The sequence below is a fragment of the Parasteatoda tepidariorum genome, chromosome 1 (assembly GCF_982258835.1).
Source record: "Parasteatoda tepidariorum strain Cologne lab strain chromosome 1, Ptep-v5.0, whole genome shotgun sequence".
Taxonomy (NCBI): domain Eukaryota; kingdom Metazoa; phylum Arthropoda; class Arachnida; order Araneae; family Theridiidae; genus Parasteatoda; species Parasteatoda tepidariorum.
The window spans coordinates 56,700,759-56,719,197 of NC_141755.1; the positions used below are offsets into that span (position 1 = coordinate 56,700,759).

General features: G+C 26.8%; 1 protein-coding gene across 2 annotated transcripts in view; it reads right to left on the minus strand.

Annotated features, from left to right (window-relative positions):
- Positions 1-372: 372 nt before the first annotated feature.
- LOC107452589 (putative cytochrome P450 49a1) overlaps positions 373-18,439 on the minus strand; it is a 30,554-nt gene continuing 12,487 nt past the window's right edge. For both annotated transcript variants that reach the window (XM_071179767.2, XM_043042934.3), the window contains 7 exons: positions 17,398-17,588; positions 15,939-16,149; positions 10,628-10,787; positions 10,318-10,484; positions 7,535-7,613; positions 3,814-4,023; positions 373-751 (listed from right to left, as the gene is read on the minus strand). In XM_071179767.2, the coding sequence (XP_071035868.2) occupies positions 641-751; positions 3,814-4,023; positions 7,535-7,613; positions 10,318-10,484; positions 10,628-10,787; positions 15,939-16,149; positions 17,398-17,588 (1,129 nt within the window). In that variant the 3' untranslated portion in view covers positions 373-640. The remainder of the gene's footprint in view (positions 752-3,813; positions 4,024-7,534; positions 7,614-10,317; positions 10,485-10,627; positions 10,788-15,938; positions 16,150-17,397; positions 17,589-18,439) is intronic.

The following is an 18,439-nucleotide window of genomic DNA, read 5'->3' on the forward strand; positions in this document are numbered from 1 at the left end:
ATTAAGTTTATATAAGTAGTTAAATAATGTTTAAACAAACTATAAAAAATTTTTATGTTATTTTAATGTTGGGCAAATAGGAAAAACAAATATGAAACATCAAATACATTAAGAAATTATCTTTCAAGTTCAACTCCGGTACCTTCATATAGTACAAACAATGCAATCGTTTTTCAAACCTTAAACAAAATAGTGGCATTAAATTGATAAATTGTTAAGTTTTGAATCTGTTTCTGTAGTAAATATGTAAATAGTTTTATTTCTACGAAGATGAATTTTTGTAAGAAAATATTTCAGAATCATATCCATATTGCGATGTACAAATTCTCGAATCGCAGCTTATGGTGAGATAATAATAAAAAAATATCAACATTCACCAAATTTAGATTTTATACGGTATGAAATATACAAATATTATTCTTAATTATTCGAAATATTAAAAATAAAATTTACTTAATTTCGAATAATGTCAGTAAGTATAAAATATTCATTTATCCTGAATGCACATTTATACAAATTGTGAATGTTATCAAGTCATGGTTAGAAAATATTGCCAGGGACATAAAAAATTGGTCCAAGTAATGGTTCTTCAATGTTAGCTCCTTTATTCATATTAGAGCTTTCCAAGTATTTTTCAATGTTAGCGACGCTCATGAAATTCGTATCGAAGAGGACTTGCAATCATTAGAACAAGCTGAAATCTGACATCCAGCTCTGAGCTTTTATTTTCAATCCAAAAGTTTTGCATTATCTGAAAATACAAAGATAAAAAAACATCAATTAAGCCACATGTTTTATTGCAAAAAAGTAACGTGTTTGTACAATGATCTTCTAACCGAATTATTTAATTTTTCTTACTGAAAATAGAATTTTACAGTTTTAAAGAAGCTTACATTACCCTAGCAACAATTTCACCTTGGCCCCACAAAATTGGCTCGATATGGATCCTATAAGAACATGCATCGAGGGACCGATATTGGGATGTCTAGATTTTTTAATATTGGTCCTAGAATGTCCTACATTGGCCAATGTAGAACCAACATTGGCTGAATAATGGATCTAAGATATCGGGTGAATCTGACAGTTTTCTATAGGATCGATATTTGTTGTAAAGTAGCTGTAAAATATTGGATGAATCGGAAAATTCTAGATAGGGCCAATATTGAAAAATAAAGGCCCTTTGAACCCTTACTGAGCCAAGATTCAGATTAGTCCAATGAGGGCCCAAGTTCTTTTGCTGCTAGGGAAAAGACTAACTTCATAATATGTGGAACAAAAAGTACATGATGAATTTGAAAAAAAATTAAGAAAGTATATTTAAATTTGATTGAATTATTAAATTATAAAATATCCATTCTGTTCATCAATTTTTTTTTCGTCATTCAGGCAATTCAAAAAATTTTGCATTTCTTAAAACTTTCAGGTTTTCAGTTGATGAACTTTTCTACGTGATTTTCAATCCCGATTAAAGAATTGAAGCTTTTTCCATCACAAAATGGCTCGAAATATGAAAACTCAAAGCCTTGTGATATGTTGGATGAGTTTAAACATCCCAGTTATGAGCTTCAGAAACTTTATCGAGTTCTTAAAATCAAGCTAGACATTGTTGGGATGTAGTTCGACGTTCTTCCATTTCACTATTTTTAGACGTTATTGTCCCTTTGTTGTCTAAGATTAATATAATTGAGAACAGTACTTTTCTGTATTTTGTCTTTACAAATAAGTGCGCATGCCTCTTGCTTTCATTTATTACAGATTACCATTCTGATTTGTTCATAACTGTCCCTACACTAAGATTGAAAATTGACATGAACTTTCAGAACAACTTAATATTTGTGATTAGTTCTTATCTAAATAGACTTAAATCTAATGCAAATTATAATTAATTCTTAGGCTTACTCTTATCTTCAAATTCTTAATTAATTATCTGATATTTTATTGGCATTTTTTTTTTCAAATTAATAATTCTTCTTCTAATAAATCAAATACCAAAATTTATTTGGAATATTTTTGCCTTAGAATACTAAATAGCATTGGTCTATTCCCTAAAATATTCCATTAGAATTCTTTTCTTGGAAATCTCATTTGACATGTTGAAAACTTGAATGCCTTCTAAAATCTCCTTTAAAACTGAAAGCATCAACTTTGACATGGAATTCAAAAGCTTGAGATTTTGTAGGAATCGAAAGAAATATGCGAATATTTTTTTTAAATATTTGTTTTTAGAACGGTTTCAGAAATAATAAAAGCAACGTAAAAAGAGAAATATCCCGCTTGATTATTTTTCAAGATAATGATTAAATTCTCTATTTGTTTTTTTCTTTTTAGGAAAAATATTAAATATTTTTTGGATTCTTAATTTAAACCTTCTTACATCTAAAAGTATAGTTGAACGAACTTTTATTGAGATTTTCGCTTCATGTCATGAAATTTTTATATTTCATAATTCAACGACATATTGCATTAATGTAAACTAAATACAAAATACCTATCGCATAAATCAAATTAAATTTTAAATAGAGATAATTATTTTAGTATTCTTAGTAGGAAGTTTAAACCCATGTGCTATTTATAATTAGAACTTGAACTAAAAAAAACTTATAAATTTAAACTAAATAAATAAATTAAAGCATACGCATAAACATTTTTATAACACATGCTTGTGATTTATTAGTTTTTGCTGGCAAGAGGAGCGGGGTGGTAAAACTAATACTTAAGTAAAATAATAAATTCTTTCTACTGAGGTAAATACCATGTAAATTGCAAAAGTAATTAAATTTTAAAGCAAATTATGTGAACATAGAAAGAAGGAATACCCACAGTTAGGACAGATAAGGAAAGAAAATCCATGCATTGCTCGGGATTCGAACCCAGAACCTTTCTGATGCAAGGACAGTTCCCTGCCCCTTACACAGGCATTTTTATTAAGCATATTTTTCAAGCTTTTTTCATTATTTTATATTAATTTAGGTCAAAATGAGATTTAAAAAAATATTGTAATTATCAATTTATCAATTTATGCTCATGAAATACAATATAAGACACTCGTGTTATTTTTTTTCTTCTTTCCTTCTTTTTTTTTTTTCCTTTTTTTAATTTTTTTTTTTTTTTTTTTTTTTTTTTTTTTTTTTGCTTTAAAGGTAAAATTTTCCAAACACGGCTCACTTCCAAACAATATTTTTTCTAATTTACACTTAATTGTCGTCATTTAGATTTGCGAGAAATAGTTATTGATCATTGAAATAGTTATAGATCATTGAAATTTTTTTAATTTTCAAAATCAATTATTGATATTTTTTTAATGTAAATGAAAAAAAAAATTTTTTTTCAAACAACTTTTTTGGATTTTATATTTCACTATCAAATATGATTCCGTTAATCTAGCAGATTTATTTTAGTAACTATTACACTATTTTTTCATAATTAAAAAATACCAATTGTGAGTACCAATTCATTTAGAACGTTTGAAAAAACTTTTTATATAATGACGCCGGTGTCCAAAAAATTAATATCAGGAACAGTTGTTGATGAAAGTAAATATTTTTTGATTTCTTATAGAAGTACTAATTTAAGTTAATAATTAAGTCATTCAAGGAATCTAATTTAGTCATTCAAGGAACAAAATGTAAACACGTTTTGATTATTTAAACTTTTTTTTAGATTTAGTACAAAATGTTTAGAAAATGATTCGTAAAACATTCATTTCTGAAGTTATATCTTTGTTTTCAATTCTTGTTCTTTTCCTTTTCATAATCTAAATATTTAGATATCAAGATATGCATGACTAACTATATAAAATAATATAAATTAAACCTTAGTGAGGAGTGTCAACATTTCCAGGTCAGCAATTCTTCTGCCAATGCACATTCTTGGTCCAAATCCAAAAGGTTGGAAAGCGAATGAGTCTGGTGTAATTTTCTTGCCCATCTCATTTCTTAACCATCTTTCGGGTCTATATGTAGAAGCATCTTCGAAATATCTTTCTTGTTTGCAAGACACGTTATAGTTTAGAGTGAATTGTGTCTACAAAAATAAAAATTTCAATTTCAATTATAAATTACACATATTTTGTGAAAGATATTTTTTATGAAACATCATCTAAGCATATTAGCCGAGTCAAGCTTATATAAAACGTAAAATATTTGTCATTTTTTAATAGTTAGTATCATTAATATGTGTTCTTAAACAAAGCGATATTTTAATATTATTGGATTACAATTTTTATACTACCGAATATCTGAAAAATAGTCGCTGATTTGAAAGACCAATTTAAAAAAAAGAATATGAAAGAAATTAGTGGTTAAGAACGAAATAAAGAAGAAATGAAAGGTTTTCTGCATTTTCCTTTGAAAAGATGTTTCTTTTTATCTCACCAAATTCCAAATTTAGTAATAAACTTTTTCAACAGATGGCGCCACTAACTGGAAAAATTATAAATCAATATTTTACTACTGCATTGTCATATGCTTTTAACCTACCAAACAATTGCACAACGTTTTCGTGAAGTTTGCGGTTGATTTGAAAACATTGTTTCTCAGTTTTTCATAGTTTACTGATCTCTTTCCATTGATTAGAATGGTAACGAATTTTGAAGCGTTTAAGAAGAAATCAAGTTATGTTTTACCTGATAAGTACCACTCATAATTTTATGATTATTATATTCTTGTCACCATTTGTGTTAATGAAGACATAGTCACACGGAATCTGATCGTGAAATACATCAATTATAAATTATAATTTATATAAAAATGTATAAATTATAATGGCCTGTAAAAATTATAAAATGTGCGTATTCAAATATTTTGTGTGCACTCAAATTACATGATTTCTCGAATTTCTGAGCATCTTTTTTAACAATTATGAATAAGCTAATCAAATTAACACATTTGAAATTTTTACAAATACTAAGCATATATAAAAAATGAAACATTTCAGTAAAACAAATTACGATTTTTGTCAATTACGCAATATATAATGTATAATTTTTAAATCTTACTGAAAGTATACACCTTTTAACTTTTAAGATAAAAGAATGCATCCTAAGGTAAATAAAAAGGGAAATAATAATAGAATGAAATTAATTGAATTTAAAAAAAAATTTTAAAATAAGTAAGTTTTAATCTGTTCAGTTTTTTTTCTAAGGATTCGGTTTTATTTGCGGTCAAAGGAAGGTCATTTTCAATATAAGTTTCATTTCAAATAGCTATAAACCTGCCAAACTTTCAAATTCTGAAAAATACTTTTAATTTTGTGATAAAGTACTATTGAATATGCTCATAACTAAAATTTTTATGTAGGACAATTCGAATGAATAATTTTCCCAAATAAATAACGAATACTAGTCGCACTGACTCAAAAATGGCAAGACCAAGAAATATCATGCAGTGAAATAGTGCAGAATTTCAACTAAAGTTTAAACTTTTTGCATGTAAAATGTAGTTGATGGTTTCTACTATTTATAAATATTTATGTGAAATTAAAGTGCAAAAAATATGTGTATGTTTTGTGGTGAATCATACATAACAAGCAATAATCTAACATTATTAATTTCCCATTTTTATTTTTGTGAAATAAGGCTATTATTCTACTAAATAATTAATTTATTTTTAAGAAATCTACGGAAATATTTATGTTTAAAATAGGAAGATAAATATTGTTACGATAACAATTAGTAGGATAAAAACATTATAAATTATACTTCGTGAACATGATTATTCCAAGTAATAACTCCAAAATTGGAAATTTTTCAAAACTAAACTACCTTTATTGTTAAAATTGAAAAACTGTCTTTTACCCATATAGTCAAGGACAAATAAAAGCGATATAAAATATAAATGTCATATCCTTACAGATAATTTGCAATTTTAATGATGGAATGGGGGAAATAATAACAATGACTTAATAATAACTTAAAATATTTTATAAGAGTAACATAAATGCCTTTCTCTATATTTAGTAAACGATAATTACCTATGATTTCCCGTTAGTTTTTACATTTATATATTCCTTATTCAAAACGTTCGTTTAAATTTGAAATGAATGCATATCTTTCAATAAAAATAGGTATATTGCTAAATCATGATTAATCATTAACAAAAAAAACCGAGAGTGATGGAATGGGGAATTTTACTTAATGCAAATTATTCTTTGCGTCAATTAAACTTGACTTAGTACAAGGAATTAATCTTAGAAATTGGAAAATGCAATGTTGGTTTAAAGATCTACAATTCTTTCATTCTTAACTATAAGTGATTAGAATATTTATCACAAAGAAGGATTCTGGATACAATTTTATAAATCGAGAACATTTATAATAATTATAAGAATTCCTTGCATCGTATCCAATGATTATTTTTAAATTCATTTGATGTAAGAAACCCTGAAGATGAAATTTGAAGTAAAGGGGGAAGTAAAACTTGAACATTAAATAGTTTGGTAATGAGATTTTCTTCATGTGAAAACAATAATATTTTACGGATTTTTTTCTTGTTAAAACAAAATGGTTTCTGTACTAACATATTATATTGTGAAGAAACGTTTTGCATAATGATTTAAAGCAAAATAAATAATTTCCTGCTATGGGTAACAAAATTTATTAATGTCCGTATCTTTATCGTACAATCGCAGCTAACCTAATTTTTAAGCATCGTTTATAATACAATATGCTTTACAATCGATATATATATATATATATATATATATATATATATATATATATATATATATATATATATATATATATATATATATATATATATATATATATATATATATATATATATATATATATATATATATATATATATATATATATATATATATATATATATATATATATATATATATATATATATATATATATATATATATATATATATATATATATATATATATATATATATATATATATATATTAAGTACGATATATTGTGCACCGCAGTAAAATAATTCGCAATTTTATTATTTATAATCTTGTTAAATAAGGAGGTAACAAATACATATTCAATTAATAAAAATGATATCAATTTTGTAGAGCTTAATCAGAAAGATAAAAATTCCTTAAATTTGCATTATTTAATTTAGCATAAAAAAACCTATTTAGTCAAAAAAATAACTAACTTAGCGATAAAAATCTCCATATGTTAAAACCATTAAAAAATTGTGTAAACCGGCTATCGAAGCCTTGTAATGCTTAAAGGTTAGTTTGGCTGAGATTATTGAAAAGTGATTCTAAATGAAAAAATCAAATTGAAATTTGAAATTTTTTCTATATACTACATTGAAAATTGTTTGAGCCTTTATCATTAATTTCGGCCAATAAATACCAATTGTGCTATATGTCTGTTTTTTTTAATCATTTTCTGTGGGTCATTTTAATTGTATTAAATGAGAACAACAATCTTAGAGACCATATCTATAAATAACTGACTTACATTTACCAGAATTTCGTAAGTCAAGTTAAGTTGACGAAAAGTATATTTATGTATATACTACTTATAAACAATATACTACTTATAAACAATATATTACTTACATTAGCTGGTACTCGGTAACCAGACAATACAATATCCTTCTCTAAAGTTCTAGAAGTTCCCTGGACAGTGGGGTGCATCCTGCAACGAAAAATAAAGTCTTTTTTAATATTTTATTTTGCACTGTTTCTTTACTCTGCAAAAAGAATATTTGCATATATTAGTGATGAAGCTTCAAAGCAACGTTAATTCCATCCCCTGTGAATTTTAAATTAAACTTATCTTTGATTGATCCAACAGATTAAATCAAAATGCAAATATGCAATTTCGATGCAGGGAAGTATAGTATAGTATTGCGTTTTGCGGTAACTTCTAATAAAACCTAAGCAAATTGAAGATGACCGCAGAATTACATTTTTTTTTTTTAATATTTGGTAAATATTTTTTCAAAATACGATAAGGTAAAACTAAAACAGTCAATGTACTATTAAATGAAATAAAAAATAAAATAAGTACAACACGGGGAAGAAATTCAATTAAAATTACCGCACTGTATAATATTGACATCTCCAATAGAAAAATAATTTTAAAAAAAAAACATAATTTTGGTTATAAAAATCCAAATATGCGGTATTTAAAACGTTCATTTGGTAATTTTTCCATTATACCATAATCCGGTATACCATAAATTCAGGTTTTCAAAATTATAGCTCTTATTGTCACACATGAACTAAAAAATGCAAAACTGAAAAGTAAATTTAACTGAATAAATAGTTTTTATTCTATGCTCTGAGGTATCATGATGAAATAACTAAATTTTATCACGTGTACCTGAACTTATCACGCATAATAAAACTCCATGCTATTGTTGATTCTACCAAAATCATTACCAAAATATTTCAGTAAAAATTATTGAGCTTTTTGGTGTTCCCATAGAGACAGAAACACGGTAAATTTACCCATGATCTGGTAATTTTGACCATACTTTTTCTGCGTGTAGTTTTTTGCTACACTATATACTAGTTTTTGGCTACAATAGCAATGAGTACATTTATTTTTTATGCATTTTTATTGACATTTAATTGTGTGCTTTGTTACAGCAACTGCAATGAAGCCAAGAAAGTCCTTTTGCACAATCTGTCCTTACAACGAAAATAAAAGAAAAACCTTAACTCTTAGTGCAATGCTTTAAACTTTATATTATACATGAATGAGCTTTTTTCGCCCTAAGTAGCTATCTTCACTAAATCAGAAGTCTAAAATAAACGCCCAATTTCCAAACTTTAAAATAAATTTTCGTTTTCGAATCACTGAAATAAAGATTCGTCTAAGAGCCACTAAATTTTGGACTCAAACTTTATTGAGACTATTGTTTCGTATATAATAGCTTCTAATTCTGTATTCCATTTCATTACTATACTGTTATAATAACTGTTAAACGTAACTGAGACTCTATCAAATTGAAATTCAGATGATATCCATGTAATTGTGGCCTAAAGCTAAAAACTGAAGAACTTTCCATTAAGGGAACGTGTGAAGCTTTGCTAACACCAATATATGCATCAGTTGACTCTGATTGTATAATGTACTGCCTGCAGTTTTCCGTATAGAAACGGACAGATTTGAACATAACATTTAAATTTATTTAGTGGTAAAGAAAGTTGGTATTTTACCATCATTTATTGAAGTATTCTATAATTAAATTTTGAATATTAGTTTCCTATTACAACTGCAAAATTTTTATAAAAATATCTCAATTACTTGTATATTTTAATGTTAAAATTATTTTCATGTAACACGAGGAGAAAAATATTTAAGTTAAGACAATTGAAATAACGTTTTATTAAATGGCGCCAAATTCCACGTTTATTAATATGAATTGTCTTTGTAGAAAGAAAACACTTTTCTGCACGTGTAATTCGGGGTGAATCAAAAATGTAAAAATTTAGACAAGCAAATATCAATAACTTATTAAAAATGAAAGTAATCAAAAAGTTTTTTTGTTTGGATTTAAATTTAATTCTTAGAGTTATGCAAAACACATAAACATAAAATTTGAGCGAAATTGGTCAAATAGTTCATGAGATTGAATTTCAAAAGAGTCAAATACTTAAAATTCGATTTTTCAGGAATTATTCAAGCAATTTCACGCAAGTTTGCTTTCTCCCATGTAAAATTAGGCCCTTTAAAATAAATTCAAATTTTTTCCAATCATTCTTAAATGAAGGAATAAAAATTATAAATGTTTACTATCTTTTGCATGGAATTATGTTTAGATAAAAGAATTTCATAATTGTTAGTAAAAATTAGTAGCGAAATTATATAGCGAAATGCGCAAAAAGTAAAATTGGCATTAAGGGTTTCAAACCACTCTCCTGACCAAATTATTGGGATCATATTTCTCAGATTGCGACTTATTTGAATCTTTCGAAAAAAAGGTATGTTTTTTCCCAGAAAGTGCGCCTTTGTGTCTAATTTCGTAACTTTAAATATCATCTGCTTTAATTAATTAGCATATAAGAGATCACCCCCTCAAGACGTTAAGATAGTGAGCGAAAAACCTGATCATTAAATCAAAAGTTATTCAGGGGATCCATGTTTTTTTTCTTTTTTTAAGCCCTTTACATTAACTTTTAGATGCTAATGAATATATTGTTCGTAAATTAAGAAAAATAAAAATTAATAAGTATAGCAACATAGATATGAAAGAATATGTTGTGCAGATACTGTGATATCTATATAGAGAAAATTTCATTCAATAAAACTTAATTAATCAATACGTTGTCATCCACAATTAAATAACGTTTCCTCATCAGAAACAGCAAAATCAAAATACAACACTTACCTCATGCTTTCTTTAATGCACGCCCTTATGTAAGGCATTTGATTCAAAGCTTCTACAGTTAAGGGTTCACCAATTGGCAAAACACGATCGATTTCCTCCTGTAGTTTCTTTTGAACCGATGGATTGGCTGCCAAATTCCACAGAACATATGATAGAGTCAACGAGGTCTATGAATTAAACAACATTAAAAGTTAATAAAAATTCTACCACTCAAACAACTGCTTTAAACTAATTAATTAATTTAATTTAATTATCCATTTACTGGAAGCAAAAAATACTAATGTTTTGTAAGGAAAAAAATTATTTTTACCGTGTCAATACCAGCAGCCATAGCATCAACCGCCATAACGCTAGCGTCTTTCGGCGTACAAGTTTCAAGAAGCATCTCGATGAGCGACATCTGATCGTCTTCTTGTCTATTCTTAGAATCAATGGATGACATTCTTTTATTTACGTAATTTAAAGCATTGCTAATATGGGAAGAAAAATTAAAATGTAACTACCATATATTTTCTTAAGAACATTAAAACAGACAAGAACAACACAACGCATTCCTATAGAATGGCCGAATAAGAACGCTTCATGATGTTTACTAGATGCTAAACCAATACTCTATTAGCTTTATAATGATTTTATAATTATTTACTTTAATTTTTGCCTTGTTTTTCAAATATTAAATTATGATAACTGTGATGCCACAATAGGCATTACATATTTTCGAGTTTTTAAAATTTCTTTAATATCTTAAACTTATTTCTTTAATTATTCTGAACTGAGTTTTAATTAAATTAAATCAATTATTAAATTTTTATTTTAATTTATAAAAGCGAATATAAAATATTTTATCCTTTTATTAACAATCAATGTAACGGCTAACTTTTTATTCCGAAGCTAATGTAAGACTCATTAATTCACTGTCGCAACAAAATCGAAAACAAAAATCTATTTATAACTCTTTATTCCTTATTTCTTACCACAAATATGTTTCAGTTACATGGTTATACTAATTCTCCCAGTCTTTTTGGCGATTTGCTTTCGCCAAATTATTTTCAAATTTAATATTAATTATGGGGGTTGGCTTTATTTTTGGTTATGTTATCCTTCGATAATTCACCAACCTTGGATCTCTTCCATGCTCCTAACTGTCCGTTGGGAACAATTCTTAATCGTTGAATTTTGAATTATTGGTGTGAAGATTGGAAGAGGGGCGTTTGGGGCCTCCCAGTCCCAAACCGTTGAATAATCTTTACAGAAATTCTCGATATAAGAGAATGTTTAATTTGATCCCCTTAAGGGATTTCTTTTCTTTATTTTTATATTTTTGAATTTAGCCATATTCTTCTTAACATTTACTTCATTAATTTTTTTCCTAAAGCGAATTTTATTCATTTCTCTGAGATAATTATCCGTACATGATATCCAAATTAAGATGTATTTGCAACGGCCAAAAGTATGCTTAAGACTACAATGATGCTACCTGTACGAATCCACTAATTGAAATGATCACAGCCTCTACAATGAACTTTCATAATATGGTGTAATTTAAGTTTAAGCAAATTATTACTATTTGCTTTTTAAAAAAAACAATGAAAAAATACTAAGGTAATAAAGAAAGTAAAAAAAAAGTCAAAAAAGCAAGGCTCAAGTTAGCAGCCTTCTTGGTTTAAAACTTATTGCTAGAATCATATCTTCTAATATCTAAGGGATGCATTTTTCATCAAGATTATGCTCCGCACACATTTCTAAAACCAAAATTCTCATGCTGCACTCATCTTTCGCAGTTTCTTTTTCGGTGTTTAAAAAAGACAGAGCTAAACCCCAACCGATCATTTATGAAGTTTTATAATGGACGATACCTATGAAAATGGAGAAACTAAGAGTATTGAAAATGAACTAAAAATTTCAATTTTAAATATTTAAAATAAGTCTAAAAAACGATTAAAAAAATTTTTTTAATTCGTAAGTTTGAGAATGCTTAATTAAGATTTATAGAAAGAGAACAAGATCTTTATAAAGAAAATACTTTTTTTATTTTTTTATTTCCAGTGAGCTGCAAAATCAGTCTTGACGATGAGCAGACCTAGTGCGTTCTCCAGAGGTAGTATCCACTCTTTCAGGACCACCACAATGGGTGAGATACCGTTGGTCATGTTAATTTGGACGTCTAGTTTCTGCTACACTAGATGGATTTTGACGTCTAGTTTCTACCACTCTATTTGGATGCTAAAGTGCACTAGTAATTTAATTTTGCCGGAAATGCCAGAGCCAATAAGGCACTCCAGGGATCTTTACATGCCGCATAATCATACGACATGGCCTCTGAGGATTTTCTGCATCCCGAAAATCCGGTGTCTGGGCCGTGGATCGAACCCGCAGACTTGGGCTCAGAAGGCTGACGACAAACCAACTACGCCACCCAGCCACATAAAGAAAATACTCAAAAATGTTTCTAGCTCTCCACATTTCTAGAGTATAAAAATTGTTTTAATTTTTAATATTTTTGAAATATTTTTGTACATTTAAATTTTCTATTCGCTGCAATATTCTAAAGTTGCTGAAATTCACAGTTTCAAAAATATTAAAATGTTTTGTTTAGACTCAAACTTTTTTCGAGCGCCGTGCTTAATATGATATTGGGAAATATGGTAATATATTCTCTACTGTGAGAAATACTAAAAAAAGTCATATATTTGAGCCATATCTTTCTTTTTGACCGTTGAGCAAACTGAAGCGATTTTGTTTATTCTTATCGACTCATATATTTCCTTTATTGCATTTTAGTATTTGCTTTTAAAGCCGGTCAATGTCTCTTCTCAATAGAAGTTTCCAAGTTCTGAAAAAAAATGCATACATTGAACACATATATTTGAAACTTTTTATTGTTATTATATGGATTTGCTCTATACAATACGAAAAATTTATTTTGAATGAAGATATAGAAAACAAGATAGCATATTTCTTTGTTAAAAATTTTTGACAAGCTTCAGTAAAGCATAAGAATATTATATCTTTTTTCTTAATTTGTAAAGTCTCAAAAAATAGATATTTTCCTTTTACTAAAATATAATTTTATGTGTGTTATCAATTATAACAATAAGAAGACAAAACGTATTTTTTTGTAATGGTTATAATATAAGAACGAATTGAAACTAGTAGTTAGTTTAAATCTAAAGGTCTCAAAACTATAATATAAAAAAAAAATATTTTTTAGTTCTATTAGAAAAGGAATAAAACTATTAGAAACCAATACTAAATTTAGAAAAGTTATTAGTAATTTTGTAATTTATTCAAAGAAGGACAAGATTAAGTAAAATTTAGAAATGTGCAACGCAAAAGTTTGTTTGAAAACTGTGATTAAAAATAGAATTTTAAGCAAATTAATATTTTTATGGTTGTGTAATATGTATACAAGTAAATGGCTGTGTAATATGTATACAAGTAAACAAGATTTTAACTTTCGTCACGCGCTTTAAAGAAATAACTTAATTTAAATTTCAGATAGTTTCTTTGTATTCCGTTATGTAAGAACTAAAACTACAGCTTTGTAATTTTTCAATAAAAAAATATTTTTTATTGCATCATTCGATTTTAAGGAATATAAAATTTAATTTACAATTCCATTGAATATCAATCTACAAAGTTATAAATATAATACATGAATCATATATATTTTCTGTTTAAATATGTTTTCTTAAGTAATGTGTCATTTTAAAAGTTTCTTCAAGCAAATTATTTTATATCATCTCTCAAAAATCACCATTATACAGCATGTTATAATAAATTAATGTAATTAGTGATTTTATTAAAAGTTTATTCACGCTTTTATAAAATTCTAAAGAAGGCCTAATCACCAAAAGTTTTTGTGTGTTAATTACGTTATTTCATTTATTTTTTCATTGAAGAAAAATTTATTTTGTGTACAAAAATATTTTTAAAATATGTATGCTTCAAATTATTTAAAATTTACAAATTTTGTCTTTAAATTTTCTTAAATGTCTCAATTCTAATACAAATATGAGAAAATTTTCTGCTTGAGTAATTTATCTATAGATTAATTATTATTTATTTTATTATTAAATTTTATTTATAAAATTATTATACTATTATTAAAAAATATTTATTATTATCAATTATTATTTATTTTATTATAATTATTATTTATTTATTTTTGGATGATATAAATATATCATCCAAAAGCGATTTTACTCATATATTCATCGTAATTGATTAATTAACGTTTTTATGTTTCTAACAAGAAGTTATAAAATTTAATCTATGTAAATTATAATGAAAATTAGAATTATTAGAATTAACTTTCTTTTAATTATTAGAGAAAAAAAAACCTTAAAAAAAATTTCTTGAAGTTCGTAAGAAAACTGTTGCTTCACAAATACATTGCCTTCTTTAAATTACTTTACTAAATATTTTTAGCTCCAACTATCCTTTTGTGAATATAATTTTTTATCTATATTACTTTGTATAACATGTTGGGAAGGAGCTCCATCTGTCTAAATTTACTAGAAATATAACTTTAAAAAAAATAATAAAAATAAAAAAAACTTTTATTAACTTTCAAAATTTCAATAAATGTCCCTGTAAATCACAAAGTTTTATAATAACTTTCTAAATCTAACTTTTATTTATTTATTTATTTATTTTTAATAAAATATGACATGTCATAACATTTTATGCGTTATGTGCAAATATTTTATCAGTGCTTCTTTCAAAAAATCTTCATGCTTTACCTTTGTAGTTGTATTGACTTTGTTAAGAATTTTTCGGTGGTGCATTAAATGTATTTACTTTACTCTTGCAATTGTATTGACCTTTTTAAGAATTTTTTTACCGATGCTACACTTCAAAAAATGAATTCTCGAATTTCACTAAACTTTCTTCGTTTTTGATATCACTGTTTTCTGGTATTTGCTTCGAACAAATATTTCTCTAAAGTGACGTCACTTTCTCAAGAAAGCGAATTTCGTCAATAGCAAAGAAATATTTCGTCATTCCATTTTTTTCAACAAAAAAAAGGAAAACAAAAAATTAAAACTCGTAGTTCTTATTGTATCTATTTTTCTAATAACTCATTTGATCGTGGACAACATATAGCTGGATCATTGCCATCTTAACAACACAAGAAATACACATAGAATAGAGGTAAAATACAACAATTAGTTCATACTCATTACCAAACCCGAAGCTGGATTCGAATCATGCATCTTCCTGGTACAAGACCAACTACTTAACCAGCATACAACCCTGTCTGTATATTTCTTCACTTCCTTTTTGATCGCCTACGCTTCATCCTAGTTTCGTCATTCTAGTTAACAATCTCCCATAATGCACTACGATGAGATTTCGAGTTGAGGAAATATTTTCGACATACATTTGAGAGTTCTCGCTACGTCACAAATTTCGTGATTTCGTGTCTAATGATTTTCAAAATTAACGAGATATAACTCAAGGATTGCTGAATCGTCAAAAGTGAGAGTTTTAATACTGAGAGTGTGTAAAACATTTCAAGTATTTTTACTAAAAAAAGTTCATTAATTGAAATAAAACAATATAAGTAATGATAAGAAAAGCCCTAATAATAATAATAAAGAATAATTTTAACGTACTTGAAGAAAAAGTCATGAACCTGCTTCAACTTTTTGTAAGAGGGTGAGAGAGAGGGGTAAGCTCGCCAAATAGGAAATGTTGAAAGTTCCACTTTGGCTGACAACTGAAAGAAATCATTGACAGACTGAATATATTTTTGAGTTATTGAATCTTCTGTTACATTGTCATCAAGGCAGCCTAAGCGCTCAGTGAACAATATGTAAGTCACAGCTGAAATAAACAAAACAAACCTAAATTGAATGTTTTTACAATAAGAAGAATTTTAAACTGTTCGAATGCATATGGAGCAAAAAATTTGGCTCTGAGCAACTGTCGCTGGCATTTTGCAATGAAAAAGTCTTCAGTATTTTTAAATCCATCTCATATTTTTCAGGCCTATTACAATCTGACTATATACCATCAGGATAGCTAGAAATGTAAGAAAAAATTCTCAATCAGTTTGAATTTGCTAGGGCTTAATGCAATAAACCTTTAATAAGGCCATTTACAAAAGCCTTTCCTATTTTAGATTTATTACATAGTGACTGAAATAAATTAAATAAATTTAGCAATGATATTAATAGTTCTTAATTAGCCTGATGATATGTGAGTTCATTACTATAGGCCTAAAATTATCAGACTGAATAGCAAATAGTGGAGACGTATCAATTAGTGCGGTGCATTGCAAAATGACGGCGACTGTTTTCAAAGAATCCAATTATTCAATGTTCCTACGACATTCATAAATAAGTATTTTTATTCCTAAATTGAACTGTAATATGAATTCTCCATTTTTTGTATTAGATTATAGAAATACATACTGAATTACGCAAGATTATAAATTTTTTTTAACAATCGAAGATTATATTAAAATAAATGGAACTTCAGGCGAGCAGCCTACTTTTCTTTAAATGTTAATTAGAATAATAATTTTTAATAATTGTTTTTGTTCCAAAATTGAACTGTTATAAGAATTCTCCATTTTTTGTATTAGATTATGGAAATACATCCCGGAATATACAAGATTATATCGTCAAGGAAGAACTTAATTGAAGAGCGTTTCAAGTGAATTTTGTTAACAATCGAAATAATTTTAAAATAAACAGATCTTCAGGCAATCAATACTTATTTTAAATGTTAATTCGAATAATAATTTTTAATAATTGTTTTTTTTTTCAAAAATTGAACTGTTATAAGAATTCTCAATTTTTTGTATTAGATTATGGAAATGCATGCCGAATTACACAAGATTATATCGTTAAGGAAGAACTTAATCGAAGAGAATTTTAAGTGAATTTTGTTAACAATCGAAAATAGTTTCACAAATAAATCTTGATATTTATGAGCACTCTAAAACTGAATTTCTCAAACTTACAAATATATGTTACTTAAAATATTCTTCCGAGACTAAATATCTCACTAATATTATCATTAAAAATAAAAAATGATTCTATGTTGGTAAAGAAACGTTTTACTCACATTCCAATGCCCATTTGAAAAATTCGTTTATCAACATAGGAACTTGATGGTCAGCTTGACGAAGTTTGCGTATCCTTCTGATAAGATCATCAGCTATGATATTAATTTGTGGAAGATACATTTTCATTATTTGTGGTCTCATCATAACTCTTTGTGTACGGGTTCGCATGTAATGCCAATCTTCTCCATTCCTGGAAAATGTTTCAAATCAATCAGTATTTGGACATTATATTTTAATAATTACTCATTCGAGCAAACCTGAATGCCATGACGAAAAAACTTAGTAAAGAAAAATGAAACAAGTGTACGTAATTCAATTAGAGGTGACATAGAGCACTGAGAAAAAAAAAGTATGTTCAAAACTACCTGTATATAGTAAAATTTATTGCGTTTCTGGCTCTATGGGAACACCAAAAAGCTCATAATTTTTACCGAAACGCTTTAGTAATGATTTTTGTAAAATTAGCAATAAGATATGGTTTATATTATGTGATATAATTTGATAGATGTGATAAAACTGGTAATTTTATCATGATTCTTTAGAGCCTGGCATGTAAACCATTTATCCGGATGAATTTGCTTTTTTGTTTTGCATTTTTTTCTACATGTGTGGTAATAGGAACGATAATTTTGAAAACCATAATTTACAGTAAACAATTACTATTTTATATGAAAGGAAAAATTTTCCAAAATTGGATTAAATACCGTATATTTTGGTTTTCTTAACCAGAACTATCGAGTTTTCCTTGTAAGAAATATCCTTACCGTACAGTTCGATAATTTTACCAGAGTTGCTTTATCCATGCAATTATAGCATTGAGTTCTCAATGAAATATTGCCCTCTTTCAGATAGTGATATTGTCCTCTTTCAGATAGATGGGTTCCAACTTGACTTTTATGTCATTAAATAAATATTACTGTAAAATTTATGGTATAATATTTTGCGGTAAAAATGGATCTTACAGTAAAATAGATTTTACGAATGATGTACCCAAAGTGCCCCTACTTTAAATTTTAATTTGAACTGGAATTGTTTACAGAG